At 42.0% G+C, this 20,349-nt stretch overlaps 1 protein-coding gene across 1 annotated transcript in view; it reads left to right on the forward strand.

Annotated features, from left to right (window-relative positions):
* The window catches only part of pigg (phosphatidylinositol glycan anchor biosynthesis class G), a 239,435-nt gene that overhangs the window by 202,922 nt on the left and 16,164 nt on the right, over positions 1–20,349 (forward strand). The window contains exons 11-12 of the mRNA XM_051658543.1: positions 527–845; positions 5,977–6,140. Of these exons, the coding sequence (XP_051514503.1) occupies positions 527–845; positions 5,977–6,140 (483 nt within the window). The remainder of the gene's footprint in view (positions 1–526; positions 846–5,976; positions 6,141–20,349) is intronic.

A 20,349-nucleotide genomic window follows, 5' to 3' on the forward strand; every position in this document is an offset into this window, starting at 1 on the left:
GCAGTAGCTGTACAGAGGATCTGTATGGGCATTGTGATGAGGAGAAGGGCGGGGCCGGGCCGTGAGTGCACACGGCAAGCCCCCAATCGGGCTAATCAGCCGAGGAGTGGGATAAAGTTTGGGAGAGAGAGAGCCACACGCAGCTGCCGTGTGTGTATTTGTTTGTGTCTTTTTACTTTTTCATTAAACATTATTTTGACTGTTCAGCCGGTTCCCGCCTCCTCCTTGCCCATTTTAAACCCTGTTACAGGCATCCTTACAAATGAAACAAGTTATAGGTCTGAATTTCCATTTTGTTTTTAATAGAAATAATTACATATTTTTTGACCTGATGCTGCAGTACATTTCGTTTTCTCACAAACTTCTAAGTAGTTGTCAGTGTTTTTTCCCAGAAAATATTCATGAGAAATGTACCTAAAACTGTTGTTTCTTGGTGTTAGAATATCGATACATTATTTTGAGGTAAAATATTGTGATACTGTGAATTACATTATTATGATACAGTATTAATTGTGTTCTCTTTCAGGGGGACTGTCGAGGCGCGATTTGTCTACGTTTTTGTCCTCGGGATCCTTTTCACAGGTGTGAAGGACCTGTTGCACTCACAGGTGATTTCATCTGCAGTGGACAGTGGGCGTCTGAAGAGCCGAGGATTGTGGGAAGTGTACAGTGGTGTGGTGTTATTGGTGGCTCTGCTCTTCAGAGCTCATAATCTGCCCACGCTGACCTGCTGTCTGCTCATCCAGACTATCATGGCTCAATTCATCTGGAAGAAACTGCACTATGACGCCGCTCAGACTACAATCATGCACTACTGGTTCGGCCAGGCATTCTTCTTCTTTCAGGTAATGAGGAGAGGAGAGCAGAGGTCAGGCCAAAGGCAGGGCAACTGAAAGAATACTTTGTGAATACATTTTCTTTAATAGAGGTCTAGTTTGCTCCATGAATGTATAACGATTAAATAATTAGGTTGGCTTGACAAAGCCAACATACTTATACTGTATTTAAACTTCTAATAAGGTGTAATGGGGTCTGAAATGGTCCAGAGTGGTCTCTTGGGGTTCTAATGTGGTCTAATGAGGTCTGAAGTGGTTTCTTGGGGGTCTAATGAGGTCTAATGGGATGTGAAGTGTCCTAATGTGGCCTAACATGGTTTCTTAGAGGTCTGATGAAGTGTAATTGGATCTAAAGTGGTTCTATGTGGTCTAAAGTGTGCTGATGTAGTGTCTAGAGGTTCTGATGTATTTTAATGTGGTCTGATGTGGTTTCTTGGAGGTCTGATGAAGTATAATGGGATCTGAAGTGTTCCAAACTGGTCTGAAGTGGGCTTATGCAGTCTCTGTTGGTTCTGGTGTGATCTAATGAGGTCTGAAGTGGTTTCTTGGAGAAATGATGATGTCTTATGGGGTCTAGTCTGAAGTGTTTTTTTATGGAGGTCTTATGGGGTCTGATTAGGTCTAATGGGGTCTGATGTGGTTTAATGTTGTCCGATGTGGTCTCTAGGGGTTCTGATGAGGTCTAATGCTAACTGTTATGGTCTGAAGTGGATCCTGGGAGGTCTGATGAGGTCTAATGGGGTCTTATGTGGTCTAATGGGGTCTGATGTGGTTTCTTAGGGGTCTAATGGGATCTGAAGTGGTGTAATCGAAAGTGGTTTCTTGGAGTCTGTTGAGGATTTATAGGGTCTGAAGTGGTTTTTTGGGTATGCAATGAGGTCTAATGGGGTTTTATGTGGTATCTTGGGAATCTAATGAGGTCTAATGGAGTCTGATGTGGTTTCCTGGGTTCTGAAGTGGTTTACTGGGTATCTAATGAGGTCTAATGGGGTCTGATGTGGTTTTCTAGAGGTCTAATGGTGTCTGAAGTGGTCTGTTGGCATCTAAAGAGGTCTGAAGTGGTTTCTTGGGAGTCTGATCGGGTCTAATGAGGTGTGATGTGGGCTGTAGGGGATCTGATGAGGTTCAGTGCAATCTGTTTTTATCTGATGTGGTCTAATGTCATCTGTCTTTTTTTATCGGTTTGTCTGGCTGGAAGGCCTGTATTGTATAACTTAAAACTGGAAGCTTTTAAAACTAATTTAAACTTTCAGGCCAGGGTTTGTTAAGCCAGCATCAAAGTTTGTCTTGAAATCTAGTTGCTGTTTTATTATTCTTAGAATGTCTTAAAGTGATAGTTCACCCCAAAATGAAAATTCTCTCATTATTTACTCACCCTCATGATATTCCAGGTGTGTATGACATACTTTCTTCACCAGAACACATTTGAAGAAAAACAGAAAAATATCTCCATTCAGTAGGTCCTTAAAATGCAAGTGAATAGAGATTTCTCTTTCGAAGCTCCAAAAATCACAGACAGTCAGCATAAATGTCATCCATATGACACCAGCTATTAAATTAATGATTTCTAAAGTGACTCGATCACTTTTGATGCGAAAAAGATAACTCTTTGTTTAACTCTAAATCATGCTTCCATTCTGCAGCGGTATGCGTGTGATGTAATCGCACTGGCATTTGAAACGCGAGAACCGATGAATGTGCGTCACAGCCGGAAGAGCAGTGCTGTTTACAATTGAAATGAAGGAATGCTGTATAGTATCTTGGTTGGTTTTGGTTTGGATCTGTATTTATCTGTTTCTTTACTCACAATGGTGCATTTGTGTGCTTATCCTGGATGTCTCAACCGAGTGGAGAATGTTAGATTAAGTCTGTGTCATGGCAACGAGAATACATCACACAAGAGACCACTTGGACTCCACTCTCACATGAGGCGTTGGATTATAGTTAAAAAGAACTTAAAAATTTATCTTTTCACACCAAAAGTGATCGTATCACTTTAGAAGACATTAATTTAACCGCTGGAGTCATACCGATGACGTTTATGCTGAGTGTCTGTGATTTTTGGAGCTTCAAAAGAGAAATCTCCATTCACTTTCATTTTAAGGACCTACTGAGCTCAAATATTTTTACATTTTTCATCAAATGTGTTTTGGTGAAGAAATAAAGTCATACACACCTGGTATATAATGAGGGTGAGTAAATAATGAGAGAATTTTCATTTCTGGGTGAACTATCACTTTAAGATGTTTTCACTTTTATTTTATCTGTGTGGTCTGAACCTGAACCTTTTTATTTTAATGTTTATTTAAGGGTCTGAATATTTGCTTTACGACTCTTTTTTATATGAATGCAATATCGGCAAATCTGCAATTTGGTCAAAATTTTATTTAATTGTTTTGGTATTCATAATTCAATAAATTCATAATTGTTTTCCAAAATTTCTGCTGAAGACAGAAATGTAAATGGAGGACCAATTTACAAAAAGATCTGGTTTGAGAACGGAATGCAATTCTTCCATTCACTGTGCATTTCTATAATAGAACTTGACTTGTTTTTAGAGGTTGAGCTATATTCACTTACCTTTCTGTGTCTCATTTAATATCTAACCCCCATATGTCTCCACAGTCTTCACATTTATCTAAATAACATCTGAGTCAAATGTACTGTATTTATAGTTCAAAAACTGTGCAGTCTTCTTTATATTGTTTGAAAGAGTTACTGCAGATGCCATATTTATTTGATTCATATAGGCAGATTTACTTCGGGAAGCATTCATTAAGGGTTAAGCAAAGAAATCAAGACTACACCAGACTATAGAGCAATATTACGTGTGTGTGTGTGTGTGTGTGTGTGTGTGTAAGTGAGGGTCACAAATGAAGCATTACTGGATAATTATCATTTAAGCACCTGAGCATGGAATTATAGGCCTGACAATGACATCATCATTAAAGGGAGAGTCAGGGTCAATGTGTTCAACTGTCAAAGGACATGTATATATTCTTTTCCATCTCTCTCTTCTCGTCTCTCTCTTTATATGGTCATTAAGCAGAGTAAAAGTGACAGTTAATTGTTAATTTTACACATTGATTCAGCTAATGTTGTCAGGCCAGCCCCTTTCCCGCTCCTGACACTGCAAACTAGAATGATATCAACCTGGAATCACATTATTATACCTACATTTTTGCAAAGATATTTTTATGTATGTATCGTGGCAGTTTCCTGGTGAAATGAACATTAGATGCACTACAACAACAATAACTTTCACACAAATAAAGAGCAAAATGAGTCAAAAATGTCTCTTCTTTCATCTGTGTTTTTCATTCAGCCTGATTTCATGAAAACATGTGACTGTGGCAACATTTTTGCTAAATTCTGTTATGTGGTTGTGGGGAGAAACATGTGGTGCTAAAAGCAAGTTAATGTTCTCCCAAACAGGAGATGTTTTTAAAGTCCCTCTACAGTCACTGGTTTAACCCCAAAAAATTCATCTTTGTTAATAAAAATTAAATATTTAAAAGTTTTTTCCATGAAAATAATCCCTTCATGCCTTAAAATGGCTTAGATATAACTCTACACCTTTGCCTCATTTAGTATGCGCGGATCTATGAATATGCAAATTAGTCCCCGCCTCCATCTCCATTGCAGCTCGGGCTTGCTGTGTCCCCAGGATAAATTGATGGAACCGTGTTGGGCTTCAATATAAGATTAGTGGAAACCCCATCTGTTTTTGGGTAACATTTTCAAAACAGTTCTCTGGAAATTGACTACTGCGTACCCGAGTTTTCTCTGGAACTTTTGCTGGGACATTACGATTTTTCCAAATAAACTGCACCCATTTATCTCAGATTTTCAGATCCTTTGGTAATACATAAAGGCTCACCATTTGTCCTTTTGCAACTTTGCATCTGAAAATAGAACATGTCTTGCAAAATACCGATACGTAGCTACACCTGGCTTCTCCTGATACCCCTTGCTTCACTGAAACGAATGCTATTGATATGGAAAGCCCCACCCCGCAAGTTGACAGGATTGGTTTCTTAGGTTTGTGCTTCTATAAAATGTTCAGATCGTGTTGACTCACATGCTCTTCAGGACTTGTACCCCAGTCCTTTGCATCATAAGTGCAATGCTCTATCAGTTGAGCTACTGCTTAACTTAACTATCCCTGAACAAGTTTGTAAATGTAGTTGTTTGTATAATGCAAACATTCAAATATATCGCCTTACAAGTTATGCGCTATAGTGAAAGTGTTTAGATGTCATAAGATAGCATTGTGTGAGAAACAGGGTGAAAAGTAAATGTTTATGAACTGATAATCTGCCGTTTTACTCGTGATTAGTGTGAAAGTGAATAAAAGTCGTTGTTGTAGCGCCTATAGTGTTCATTTCACCAGGAATCTGCCGAGATAAATAAAAAGAGCAAAGTAAAATAATTTTCCAAAAATGTTGTGATTCTGAGACCAGGTTGTACTTTTCTGATTAGAGTAATCGGATTTACGGTTTTTACCTGGTGGACAATAATACAAGTGCAAAATCCCATTGATCCTATTTACATACAGAAAAGAAAACTGTTTATTGCAGGGTTTTTGCAGAAAGTATCGTTCTGAAACATCATCTAAATGCGAACACTGTTTTCCTTACACCATTTAAGAGATTAAGATAAAGAGATCCTCAGACGGCATGTTTATTTACACAAGCAACGTGGTGAAATTACATTGCTGTGGAGAAACCTGCATAGTGACTGAGCAGCACGTAGATGTGAGTAAAGAGAATGTACACAGTGCATGTAAACAGGAACTACCCTTTCGAGTCTTAAGCAGCTTTCTCGCAATAAACGTCTTTTTGGTTTCCATATAAACAATCTCATAGACAGACATTGAAGGAGGAATTTGAGCTATATCTAGAGACCAGAATATAATAAAGACTTTGGGTGGGCTCTTCTAAATTGGGCCAGTAAGCATCTAACATAGAAACCACATACAGATAATAACAATAACACAACACCTAGAATCATGGCAAAGAGATTTGCATGGACAAAAAACACTCACGATTTCTTGAGAATGGTCTGTTTTCTGTGTATTAGTTGTTTTAAGCCACTATTCTACTATATGGGCAGTTTCTTTTCTGTTTCTTGTGTTCAGGGGAACTCTAACAACATTGGGACTGTGGATATTTCTGTGGGTTTTGTTGGACTGGAGAGTTATGTAGAAGCACCTGCCATTTTCCTCACAGCGCTGAGCACCTACGCAGGACCGCTGCTCTGGGCCTGTCACCTGCTGTGTTACCTCAGCTCAGAGAGAGACAGGTAACACACACACACACACACACACACACTTGACCATTTTTGCTCCTTTCCACCCTCTCAATTTCATTTCCCTGTTTCTATCACTCTTAATCTTTAGATCTTTCCCTTTTGGGGCTGCCCTGAAGATGATTAAAGTAGCTTTTTCGGTGGATATGAGTCTAGTAGATTTAATTCCTCTGTTATATTTTGGAGTTTGTGTGTTGCCCCAGTTTCACGTTGAATTAATTTAACGTTCAATCTGCCAAAAAACTTCTATATTTTATGTTTATATATTACATATATTGACGTGGTTACACACTCGCTTGTTTGTAGTCAGACACACATAATTGTTTTATATTAAGAATTCACAGAGACATGGCTTATGTTTGTGTGTTCATTTGTTCAGCATGTTCAGTTGGTTGTCATGGTTTTGTTTACCTGGCACTGTCACTGAGAGATGACATAGTTTTTGGCTGCTGTGAGCTGTGTGTTGTTTGCTATTTGTGAGCTGTAAAAATAAATGGAGAATCCATTGATTATTCAGACTAAACAGATATCTCCCTGCCACTCATGTCTCTACACTGGTGACCCCTTTCTACTCTTGGACATTTCCGGAGTTTCATGAACATGACGCCAACCACGATGTTACAATCAGACTTCCCGAATTTTGTGAACAAAATGAGACGGGTGGTTTGCACAGGCTGAGGCTCAATTCACTCTCAGGGAAATCCCCGCGGAGCACACCAAATACTATTACGTGGTCGCATCTCTTAGCAGCTCAATGGCATCATGGATGGTAAGTTTGTTAGAACATCCTGCAGAGAGAAATAAATACTCAGTTTTGAAAGCTCATCTTAAAAAGACGTGGTCTTTTGGAATCTTAAAGATTTGCTTTTCAAACAAACCGCTTGAACTTGTGGATCATATGCTCTCTATGCTCAGTGATCACGACCATGTTTCTTGTTCAAATAACTTTTTCTGCGTCAGCTCCCAGACCAAATTAGGCTTCCTCTGGCAAATTCCACAATACAGGATTACCGTCAGCTGGCCAAGGAGGCAGACAAGTTTTTTTCTACAGCACAAGTCGGAAATGTTTTACAGCCACATCAACTGCTGCCCTGACTGTTGCCCCTATTGATTCAGGTTCACTGCTATTTTCTATCTCTGCAGCGGCTGCAACTCAGTGTCACAAAGCACAGGGTCTGTGTTTTTACCACAGGAACTTTGGTAATGGAGCAAAAAAAAAAAAAAAAAAACAGCCTCCTTGTACCTTCAGTGAGTTGAGAAACGGGACAGCCTTCACTTGTTAGCAGCCATGAGTGACGGTCATACAAGTGGCTTATTGTTTAGAACAGACTCCCTCTGTAGTCTGCGTTTCTTATGCAATACCGGTGCTCAGGTGAGTGTGCTGCCAGCGTCACCAATTGACATTTGTGCGGGAAAAACAAATCCCCCCCCTTGAGGCTGCTAATGGTACTGCCATCCCTACTTTTGGAAGACATATTGTGACAAATGTGCATTATTGTGACAAAAGGAATTCTTGAATCTTGTGGAGTCATTCAATCTTATACAATGGGTGAAAGGCCCCACTCATGTAAAGGGCCATATGTTAGACTATCTGGAGTGCCTTGGCATCATTTGCAATTCACCCCACCTTCAAGATGGTGCCAGTGTATGTGGCATGCCATCTGACTGCTACTGCTCTGTTTGTACAAACGTACACATTTTTTAGATATTTGATGTAGTATTGAAAGACTTTTAAACAGTGACCTAAGTGGACCATGCAGGGTAGGGTTGCACCAGCTGTGCATAAGTTCTCACGTAAGTTAGGATGTAAAGGTCACACTAAGGGCTTAGTAACTACTAGTTAGTTTGTAGTCAGTGCTTAATTTGGTTGCACCACCTGTTCTTAAGGCAAGACTTAACTAGTAGGTCGTAAGCTCTCCATAAAGTGATGCAGTCACATAATATGACGTTTACCTGTATTGATCCAATAAGCAGCCTTCAAATTTGTACACACAAGTGTTAAAAAGCCGTGCATTTCAGTTTTATCTCGTTATGGTTGATGTTCAATCCTTGTAACCCGTAACTGTCAGCTGTAATAAATAAATTCCCCATTAAAATACAATACGTAATAAAAGTAGCTACATTTGATAAATAGTATATTTGCCCTGTGTAAATAACAATAAATAGGAACTGTATCTAAAATAAATAAGGGGTGATAAATACTAATACAGCAGGCTGGAAAAATAGACATTTATTCATTTTAATATCTTATATATTTATATTAAGTTGTAACGTACGTATAGCTGGTACAAATGGCCCCAGGACTTTGTTTATAAACTACCCCCGGACGAGGTGGAGGGTTAGCATCCGTTTTTAAAAACAAATTTCAGTGTTGGTCCCTATCTACTAATGTTTTCACAGTTTTGTAAATCCGGTTGTGGTAGCGCTGGTCTACTGACCTCCAAAATCTTCCATAGACTTTATTGAGGAGTTTGCAGACCTCCTAAGTGGACTTGGTACAAACCATGACAGATTGTTAATTATTGGGGATTTCAATATACATGTTTGTTGTGCAAATGACTTTTTATCAAAGGAATTCTTGAATCTTGTTCAGTCATTCAATCTTACACAATGGGTGAAAGGCCCCACTCATGTGCAGGGCCATATGTTAGACCTGGTTTTATCTCATGGCTTGCATGTCTCTGATATCACAATTGGTGAATTGAACTTCTCCGACCATAAACCTCTTGTTTTTAATGTTTCTCTTGGTGTCCAATGTGCAAAACCACTTGGCAATGTTTGGTTGTCCCATATGTTAAAACCTACTATAACTGAAAATATTTCTCAGATGTATAAAGAAATTAGCACCACTAAATTGTTGGAGAGCCCCTTGCCTAACTTAGATATGGATGATCATCTCAAATTATTGAACTCCACCTGTCTCAGCATATTAGACTCTGTTGCTCCATTAAAACCTAAACACATTAAAGCTAAAGCTGAGCCATGGTTAAATGATACCACACGTTCTCTTAGATGACTGTGCAGACAAGCCGAACGCATGTGGAAAAAGTACAAACTTCAGGTGTACTATGAAGCCCTGAGGGATGCTTTGTCTAAATTTCAAAAAGCGGCTAAGGTTGCAAAGGCTAAATACTATTCAGACATCATCACACAGAATTGCCACAATCTAAAATTCTCTTTTCTACAATCAATTCTGTACTCAATCCATCTGTAAAGACTCTCCCAAAGTCATCTCCCATATCTTGTGAGAACTTTCTCAGATGTTTTGTAAATAAGATTGCTGATCAGAGATCTCAGATCTTGCCAACCACTTATTGCCCATCTGAACTCTTTTCTTGCAAAAATCTCTGGAGTGAGTTTGAACCCATTTCTCTTTCCACACTTCAAGAAATTATTGTTCAATTTAAGCATATGTTTTGTTCATTTGATATCATCGCACCACCTATTATTAAGCAGTTGATCGATACTGTGGGGCCAAGTCTCCTCTTCATAATAAATAAATCGCTTATCACAGGTACATTACCCGATGATCTCAAACATGCATTAGTGGTTCCATCTCTTAAGAGACCAAACCTTGACCCTGCTGATCCTATAAATTCCAGGCCCATATATAATCTGCCTTTTATCTCAAAAGTAATTGAGAAAGCAGTCTTACTCCAGTTGCAGTCTTTCTTGACTTCAAACTCCATTTATGAGACGTTTCAATCGGGTTTGAGAGCGTTTCACAGTACTGAGTCTGCTTTGTTAAAGGTTCTAAATTATATTTATTTGACAACTGATGCCGGCGACAATGTGATTCTTGTACTTTTAGATCTTAGTGCAGCATTCGACATGGTCGACCATGACATATTTCTCATCTTGAACACTGCGTGAGTCTAAAGGTAACAGTTTTGAAATGGTTTCGCTCTTACCTGATGGGTGGAAGGTACTCTGTCAGTTTAGGCACCTCAACGTCATCTACAGCACATCCGTGGGGAGTCCCTCAGGGCTCCATACTGGCCTCTGCTCTCTTTTCTTTTTACATGCTCCCAATTGGATATATTTTTAGAAAACATGGTATGGCCTTTCACTGTTACGCTGATGACACACAGATATATTTGCCCCTCAAATGTACAGGAAACAATATTTTTGTATCCTGTTATGGCTTGCTTAAATTATATAAAACTTTGGATGTCATCGAACTTCCTAAACTTAAATGAAAATAAAACAGAGATCATGTTGTTCGGTCCTTCATATGGTTCTCTTTCTAGTAATCTTAATCTAGATCACCTTGCTTTTCAACTTAAAACATGTTTAAAGAACTTAGGTGTCCTACTAGACAGTGATCGCAAATTTGATAAACAAGTAAATTCAGTTGTTAGAGCTAGTTTCTTCCATCTCTGTCTTTTAACCAAAGTCAAGCCCTTTCTGTCATTGCGTGATTTCGAAAGAGTGATCCATGTGTTTATTTCATCTCACTTAGATTACTGTAATTCTCTGTACTATGGAATTAACTCCACAACTCTGGTCCGTCTCCAAATGGTCCAGAATGCAGCAGCTAGACTCCTGATGGGTCTTCGAAAATGTGAACATATTACGCCCATTTTAGCCTCACTTCACTGGTTACCGGTTCGTTTCAGAGTTGATTTTAAACTTCTCTTATTTGTTTATAAATCCCTGAACAACTTAGCCCCCGCTTATCTGATCTACTGTGTTCCTTTAACCCCTCTAGAGCTCTTAGATCAGGGACACAAAGAGTTCTTATTCAGCCCAGGCCTAGATGAATGTACATTTGCTAACGCTGGTCCCAAACTTTGGAACAGCTTGCCTCTGCACATCAGATCCGTTCCGACACTACTGATTTTTAAATCACTACTAAAAACTAACTTTTTCTCTTTGGCTTTTAATGTTGTCTATTGAGTGTTTTGTTTTATTCTATGTCTCCTTACTTTTGTTTTTAGATAGTTGAATTATGTGTTTATAAATTTTCTGATTTTGTAAAGCATGTTGGTCAACGGCTGTTGTATAAACTGTGCTATAAAAATAAACTTTGACTTTAACCTTGGTATCCAAGTCTAACATTGGTTGGCGGCCTTGCGGCTACTACAGGCGCTTAAATGAGGTCACTGTCCCTGATAGATACCCCATTCCACATGTGCACAATTTTTCGGCCCATCTTGCTGGCAAGAAAATATTTTCAAAAGTAGACTTATCCCGAGGCTACCATCAGGTGTCTGTACAGACCCACAAAATTCCCAAAACATCTGTAGTCACACCATTTTGCCTTTTTGACCTTTTGAATTGAAAAATGTTACTCATGACTTTCTAGCGGTTGATGGACACTGCTGCGTGACCTGCCAATTCTGTTTGTGTACTTAGATGGCATTTTAGTTGCCAGCACGTTGAAACAGGAATTTCGAACACCTCCACCTTCTCAGTTGCTTGAGGCAGCATGGCCTAATTATTAACCCTGCTAAATGTCAATTCGGCCTACAATCTTTTGGTTTCCTTGGTCATTACATCACTGATGCCTGGGCAGTCCCACTGCCATCCAAAGTAGTGGCTGTGTTGCATTTCCCACGCCTCCTCACCGTGAAGGCACTGCAGGAGTTTCTGAGGATGGTCAATTTCTAATGGAGTTTAATTTAACAAGGTTCAGGAAGAGCAAGTAATTTAATCCAACCAATCACACTGCCAGAGTAAGAGTATATAAACAGCAGGGGGCCTGGGTAGCTCAGCAAGTAAAGACACTGACTACCACACCTGGAGTCGCAAGTTCGAATCCAGGGTGTGCTGAGTGACTCCAGTCAGGCTTCCTAAGCAACCAATTGGCCCGGTTGCTAGGGTGGGTAAAGTCACGTTGGGTTAAACTCCTCGTGGTCGCTATAATGTGGTTCTCGCTCTCAGTGGGACACATGGTGAGTTGTGCGTGGATGCTGCAGAGAATAGCATGAGCCTCCACATGCACTACGTCTCTGCGGTAATGCGCTCAACAAGCCACGTGATAAGATGCGTGAATTGACGTCTCAAATACAGAGGCAACTGAGATTCGTCCTCTGCCACCCGGATTGAGGTGAGTCACTACGCCACCATGAGGATTTAGAGCACATTGGGAATTTGGCATTCCAAATTGGGGAAAAAAAAGAGTATATAAACAGCTGCTTAGCTCTACGTGGCATCGAGTCTTCTGGCATTCGGCTCTGCCCATTGCCCACGAACAGACCCTTGCAAGTGACTCGGATCATCAGATGCAACTTCACTGCAAAGCATTTGTCTACATCAGAACAGCTCTTCCGTCCAAACAATCTCGTTATTCAACAGAAGTTTTTCAGTATTGACCGCTACCACGTTAAGTGTTATATTTTAATCTTTCTTTCTATTCTCTATTCGCAGAAGCAGATTATAGCGTGAAGTTGCTTCCGCAAACAAATCAAATCAAATCACTTTTATTGTCACACAGCCATATACACAAGTGCAATGGTGTGTGAAATTCTTGGGTGCAGTTCCGATCAACATAGCAGTCGTGACTGTGATGAGACATATACCAATTTACAATAACATCAAATTAACACAACACAATTTAAAGTCTAATATACACATAATTTCACACAACACAATATACAAATAATAACATACACTGTACAGTATAATACACACAATATAGATACACATTATTCAATAAAAAAAAGTATATAGAGTATATATAGAATGTAAAGTAGGTTGTATTGTACTGTATTGACATTCAGGCTGTCGGTTGATAGTCAGTTGTTAAGAGAGAATATAATATAATAATAATATAATTTATGACAGTCCGGTGTGAAATATAAGAGTAAGAGTAATAAAGTGCAGTGCTGAAGTATTTTGATCGTGGGAGATCAAGAGTTCAAAAGTCTGACTGCTTGGGGGAAGAAGCTGTCATGAAGTCGGCTGGTGTGGGTCCTGATGCTGCGATACCGCCTGCCTGATGGTAGCAGTGAGAACAGCCCATGGCTCGGGTGGCTGGAGTCTCTGATGATCCTCCGAGTTTTTTTCACACACCGCCTGGTATATATGTCCTGGAGGGAGGGAAGCTCACCTCCGATGATGTGTCTGGCAGTTCGCACCACCCTTTGCAGTGCTTTGCGGTTGTGGGCTGTGCTATTGCCATACCAGGCAGAGATGCAGCCAGTCAGGATGCTCTGTACAGTGCAGGCGTAGAACCGTGTGAGGATGTGGCGGTTCATTCCAAACTTCCTCAGCCATCTCAGGAAGAAGAGGCGCTGATGAGCCTTCTTCACAACGACTTCAGTGTGGATGGACCATGTGAGTTCCTCAGTGATGTGGACACCCAGGAACTTGAAGCTGTTGACTCTCTCCACTAGTGCTCCATTGATGGTGATGGGACTGTGTTCTCTGTCTTTTCTTCTGAAGTCCACCACAAGCTCCTTTGTCTTACTGACGTTGAGGGAGAGGTTGTGCTCCTGACACCAGTGTGTCAGAGTGTGCACCTCTTCTCTTTAGGCTGTTTCATCATTGTCAGTGATCAGACCTACCACTGTCGTGTCATCAGAAAACTTAATGATGAAATTGGAGCTATGTGTTGCCACACAGTCATGTGTGTACAAGGAATACACAGGCCGCTTTGGTGCCGTATACATGTGAAACGGCTCCCTATGACTTTTCATATGTTCTCCTATCTAAACTTCCTGCCTGGAGCGGTCCATCACATAAGCCTGCCTCCATGAACGGGTGCTGCTCCGGCTTCATGCCACTTGAGCTCCATCACAGCTTCATTTGAATGTGAAGGAAACAAAAGATTAACTATTTAATTCAAGCATCATTCCAACGCTCCCCAGCATTTCAATCTGGTTCTCCCGCAGAGGTGATTCCTGTCAGCTTCATTACCTCGCCGCACAGCTTGTTTAGGGCGTGCTCCATTCAGCGATTCCGTTTTTCCCAACATGTCTATCACGAATGTTCTCCCTTTGAATGTGATTTATTCCATTTGGAACACAGGGGCATTATGCAACAAGCAATCTCCTTCCAAACGACCGCTACTTCATTACATACTCAGTGCCGCAGCAGCTCCTGCTCTGACCATTCTACAGCTCACTACCGCTATACACAGCCTTTGTCCAAACAGACACGAGCCGTATTTGGCTCCGCATGAGGCGGATCGCACGCACGTCCAACTCATTCATAATCATTCTGCAAACGCGTCTAACCTCCACACAGCATTTGAGCTCACCTCGCAGTCCCGATAACCATGAAGCAAACGTTTCTACAAACTTCTACTCATCTCTAGATCATAACGTGACATTCCCTCCTCCTGCCTAGGACAAATGCTTCACGCAGGTAAAAATCAATACATAAATTTATGTTACAGACAAGTCTTCTTTACTTTCGCCCAAATCATTGGATTATAAATTCTTAACAAGCTCGACAATAGAACCTAATTTCTGCATGACTTTTAAAGCATTTAAACAATCTGTCATAATCTCATGCTCTACCCAAGTTTAAAGTAACAGGTTTAAACCGACGTCGGATGATTCGGCTTTGCACTTTGCTTCATACTCACAATATTTCAGTTCTCTGTTGAATTTATTACAAGCCATCTATATAAACAAGTCATTTTATTCACCATGCTACTACAAACTAGAATTTATTACAAGTCATCAATATAAACAAGTCGTGTTATTCACCTCACTACTGCACACAGTGCTCTTATATTATCTATTAAATCCAACTCTCAGGCACAAACTCCAACGATTTCAAACGTCCTCATCAAAACAAGACGAGTCACCCCGTCAAACCAACTTTTAATGGCATTGTTCGTATGCACATGCAAGCATGTTTCCTGACATTGCTTCACATATGTTCCCAACAATATTAATCTAGCAAACAATTACCTTCACCTCACACCTCAATCAATCCAAAAAACCTCCATCCAAGAACTATCAAAGGTTACCTAAGCTTCCTTTGCTGTTCAGAACTCACTACCATGGCTAAATTTGACCCAAGAATCCATCCCACCATTTCTGACCTCCATATTATAGACAACGAGAGAATTAGAAGCCTTATCAAACAAAGAAAAAAAGATTAGACCAAAAAGGGCATTCAATTTTCATTTTCAATCTGCCAACTCCTATCCAGCCCTTCAAGCACACTATCTCCATTACAGAGGGTCCCTACCCAGAACCCCTCCTGATCAATTTTTCATAGATGACAAAAACCAAACAGTTTCCTGATTCTGTTTCCATAAACACCTCAAATCCGTCCTGCTTAATTCCGGATTCTCAGATAAACTGTACTCAAGCCATTCCTTTTGCATGGGTGCCACAACCACAGCAGCCCAAAAAGGCCTGCCCTAACACCAAATATGATTACTGAGCCGCTGGTCATCCGACGCATATCTCAGCTACATCCGCACCAACCATCTCAATATCAGGACAGCACAACAAGCCCTAATTAACTAATCACAACATTCACAATGGGGGTCAGGGGGATGCTGATAGGCCGACCCACCATTTAGATGCAGCCCCTCATCTCAAACACTCAAGGGCTCTCCCATTCAAACCACAGCAGGGGGTTCTCCCGTTCAAATGTAGTATGAGCTAACTCACGTTTATTTGTATTTTGGGCTCCCCATTTGAATGCCGTGAGGGCCCCCATTGTCAGGAGGAGAGGCTTAGGTTGTTTCATAGCGCCTAGGATTCATTCCTACACTCAGGGCAATCTGCCCGAGTAGCTAGGATTCACACCTCTGCTCTGGCATGACTCCTCCAGTGCAATCCATTAAGGGCTCTCCCATTCAAACTGCAGCAAGGGTTCTCACATCCAAACTCAGAGTGAGCTATTCATGTTTATTTGTATCGTTGTCTCTCCCGTTCGAAGCTCAAGAGGACTCTCCTGGTCAAATGCAGTGAGGGCCCCCATTCAATTGCAGGTTGGGCTCGCAGGTTGGGCTCGCCTGCTCGAGCGGCTGCTGTGCCCTTTTCTTTGGGGTTCGCCCATTCGCTGCACGGGCCCATCCATCGAACCCACCAAGCCTGGAGGGAGACTTAAGGTCAGTCCGGGCAGCTAGGATTCATGCCTCCATCCAGGGTGACCCTGCCCTACTGCGGGGGCAGCCCCCGCTTTCAGGCATAGCAATCCCTCCAGTGCTTTTCAGCTCTCGCAGAGCTCACCTTCAGTGCTTCAGCCTAATTCTATTCTCCATCTCTACCTATTCTACACCTCCCAGAGTCCTATCCCTCGAGCGGACCCTAGTGCGAGGCTGCCTCCACTAGTGGCCCCTGCTCGTTTTATCATATTTTGGCACCTCTGCCCACCTCACACAGGGGTGTGCCTCCACAAGTGGCCCCCACTCGTTTTATCATATTTTGGCACCAACTTCACCCCAGTGAGGTGATATATAGCACTTTTTACCACAAACTCCTTGCTGTTTACCTGGCAGTCAGCCATTTCCGTTTTCTCCTGGAAGCTCGCCCGTTCACTGTGTTTGTGGACAACAAACTATTGACCTTTGCTATGGCTAAAATGTCTGAGCCGTGGTTGGCTCGGCAGTAGTGCCACTTAGCTTTCATTTTGATGTTCACTATGGACATCCAACATGTGGTGGGTAAAAACACAGTCCTGTAGCTGACTGCCTCTCCCATGCACTTTCCAGTGCAGTCCACCTAGGCATCAACTACACCCTCGAGGCTGCAGATCAAGCCTCTGATGCTGATATCCAAGCTCTTAAAACAGCAGAGAAAGGCCTCCAGCTGGCAGATGTCCCTTTCAGTGATGCTGGCACTAGTCTGCTTTGTGATGTGTCCACAGATCACCCGTGCCTGGTGGTACCCAAGAGCTGGAAAAGGCGGGTTTTTGATGTCATTCACGGGCTGTTACACCCGGGTAGATAACCCTCCCAATGCCTGGTGGCTACTAAGTTCATCTGGCAAGGGTTAAAAAGGATGTCTGTGATTGGGTTGAGGTGTATATGGCGTGCCAGCGAGCAAAGATCATGTCAGTATAGACCTCATTGGGCTCCTCCTCTCCAGAGGTTTCACTCACCTGCTTACGATGGTTGACAGAACTACACGTTGGCTAGAGTCAATCCCTCTTTCATCCACGACTACAGCTGACATGGCTCACGCATTCATTAGCACTTGGATTGCCTGTTTTGGTGTTCCTTCTGACCTCTCTTCTGACCATGGCCCTCTGTAAAGGATCTCAGTTCATCTGGGAAAGGAGGAAGTGGGAGCTGGATCCACATTCAACAGACATTTAATAAAATACTGACGAAGACTTAGCATAAACAAAAGTGCACACACACGAACACTGCTACTTGCATCTCTCTCTCTCTCTCTCTCTCTCTCTCTGGTGTCTCCGGCTCCTCCTTTTATCTCTCTCCCTCCTCCTCATCACATACCCGCACTGCCCAATTCAGATCAGGGAAACCTCCACCATTTGGTCCTCAGCCAGCTGTCCAGCAATCCTCCGCAATGCCGGGCAATGGTACTGGATTCCACCTCCTGGCGGCCGGCATTGACGACTCCATTCTTTGGTGGACGGCAGTGGTTCTTCTGCCTCCAGGCGGACAACAGTCCCCTGGTGGAGGCAATGGCTCCTCCGCTTCCTGGCAGATGGCAGCGACTCCTCCATTCCCTGGCAGAGGCAACAGCTCCTCCACTTTCTGGCAGATGGCAGCGGCGACTCCGTCCCCTGGCAGATTGTAACAGCTCCTCCACCTCCTGGTGGATGGCATTGGCTCCTCCTCCTGGCAGATGGCAGTGGCTCCACTGTCTCCTGGCGGACTGCTCCAGTACCATCGAACCAATCCTCTCCTCGGTGTCGCGATCCTCCATCAGCGGCGAGGGCTCTCTGATGGCGCGTCTTCCTCCAGTCCCGGGTGTCGGCACCAATGTAAAGGATCTCAGTTCATCTGGGAAAGGAGGAAGTGGGAGCTGGATCCACATTCAACAGACTTTTAATAAAACACTGATGAAGACTTAACATAAACAAAAGCGCACACACACGAACACTGCTGTGTGTCTCTTTCTCTCTCTGGCATCCCCGGCTCCTCCTTTTATCTCTCTCCTGCTGATTGGGCAACTCAACGCTGGGTGTACATCCTCTCTGCCCAGCCACACCCTCCTCCACGTCACACCCTCAATTTACTTCGGAGCTGTGGACTTCCAATTGGCAGAATTTGGTGGTCTCACTTCATGGAACTGCAGCTTATTACCCATAGGCTAATGGACTATGCGAGCATTTTCATCACTCCATGAAAGCTGCCCTCATGGCCAGTCTCCAGGGCAACTCCTGGGTGGACAAACATCCTTGGGTGATGCTCGGACTTAGAATTGCACCTAAAGAAGATCTTAGTTCTTCCTCAGCTGAACTGGTTTTTGGTTATACCCTTTGGGTCCTGAGCGATTTTGTCTCCACATCTACAGTTCCTTGGTCCGCCTCCGAATAGTGCTGCTCTTTCTTGGATAATGCTAAGGATTTCCGACCGATTCCAACCTCACAGTATGGGCTGCCTCAGACTCATTTCCCACCTGATCTGCTAACAGTGGAATATGTCTTTGTCCGCCATGATGCTGACCGAGGCCCACTTCATCCACCCTATGATGGGCCTTACCGTGTCTTGGAGGCTGGAAAAAACTTTTGCACTTGATGTTGGTGGTAAGCCGGACAGAGTCTCAGTTGACCACCTTAAGCCGGCCCATCAGGATTTGGACTGATCTATTGAAGTGGCTCAACCGCTGCGGCAGGGTCTTTAACCTGGCAAGACACCCTTGATGCTCCCACTGGATCCCGTGCTGCCACCGGCCTACACTCCTTTGCCCACCCAGCAACAGCCTTCTGTGTCTCCTGTATCCCCCCTGCCTCATTTCCCCTTCCCTAGTCCAATGTTTCGGAATCGTTCCGGACGTATCATCCAGGATCCTAGACGGTTACATTGGCCAGTCCTAGTGAATTCTAGGGGGACGTGTGAGGCAGTTACACACTTTTTGTTTGTAGTCAGACACATTAGTAACTGTTTTATATTAATAATTCACAGAGACCTGGCTTATGTTTGTGTTCATTTGTTCAGCCTGCCGTTGGTTGTCATGGTTATGTTTACCTGGCACTGTTGCTGAGAGATGATGTAGTTTTTGGCTGCTGCGAGCTCTATGTTGTTTGAATTTTGTTAGCTGTAAAAAATAAATGGAGAATCCATTGATTCTTCAGACCAAACAGATATCTCCCTGCCGCTCAATTTCTACAATATAGCATTTTTGCCATGTGTTAAAAATATTTCATGGTTTTTAAACCGTAGATTAAAAATTTTTACGGTTAAATTAACCAGTACATTTTATTTGCAGTTAATTTTGAAACCATAAAATCGCAACATCTCTAGTTGAGGTAATGACAAATTGAAGTTTCAGAATAGAATATCATAATGATTTTTATATAGAAATTCTCACTACAGTGTTTCAAGCTAGTTTATATGAGAACCGCACTGTTATTGTTAATTGCTGCATATTGCATTTTTTTATAATGTGATAAATACCATGCACACCAATTTCTGTACCGTCGCTCTGGTTAGCTCCGCACATTGTGAAATTTAATTGGTCAAAAAATCCCACTCTGCAGCTGTATATTAAACATCAACTATATTCTGATTGGTTGTGTTCACTCTCTCTTCTCCACCAATAGCTGGTGTTTGGTGAACATACTATGCTCACACTATGATTGCTGTCGCATCCATCCATTTTTGCTTTCAGTTTGGACTGCAATGATCAACAAAGAGTTTGAATATTGTCTGTATGTGTAGTGGTTGGATCTGAATTAATTACAGTGCAAGAATGAAACAAATAAGTAAGAGGACTTTCACTACAGAGCAGCATTACAAACACTGTGTTCATATTGCACATGGTTGTCTTCCAAGAGGGGCTCTTGAGAGTCTTCTCTAATTAAAAGTGTTAATTTAATGTTCCATCACAGGCTAGCCCTTAGGAAACACACACCCTGAATGTACATCCAGCAACACTGCAGACACTTTTGTTATTCTGATCTAAAGCGGTTTTCAAAGACTATTTGTCTGAAACAGTTTAGAAGAGATGCTGTTTAAATCCTCATAAAGATTACTTTTTCTCTTTCACCATCTAATTCCAGTGAGAATCAGAGAGGGAAATGCTGATATCATAAGAATGTAAAACATTTGTTTTGCCTTTCTCATAGAAACCGATCTTATCACAAGACAGTTGTT

This window comes from Myxocyprinus asiaticus, chromosome 27 (genome assembly GCF_019703515.2).
Source record: "Myxocyprinus asiaticus isolate MX2 ecotype Aquarium Trade chromosome 27, UBuf_Myxa_2, whole genome shotgun sequence".
Classification (NCBI taxonomy): Eukaryota; Metazoa; Chordata; class Actinopteri; order Cypriniformes; family Catostomidae; genus Myxocyprinus; species Myxocyprinus asiaticus.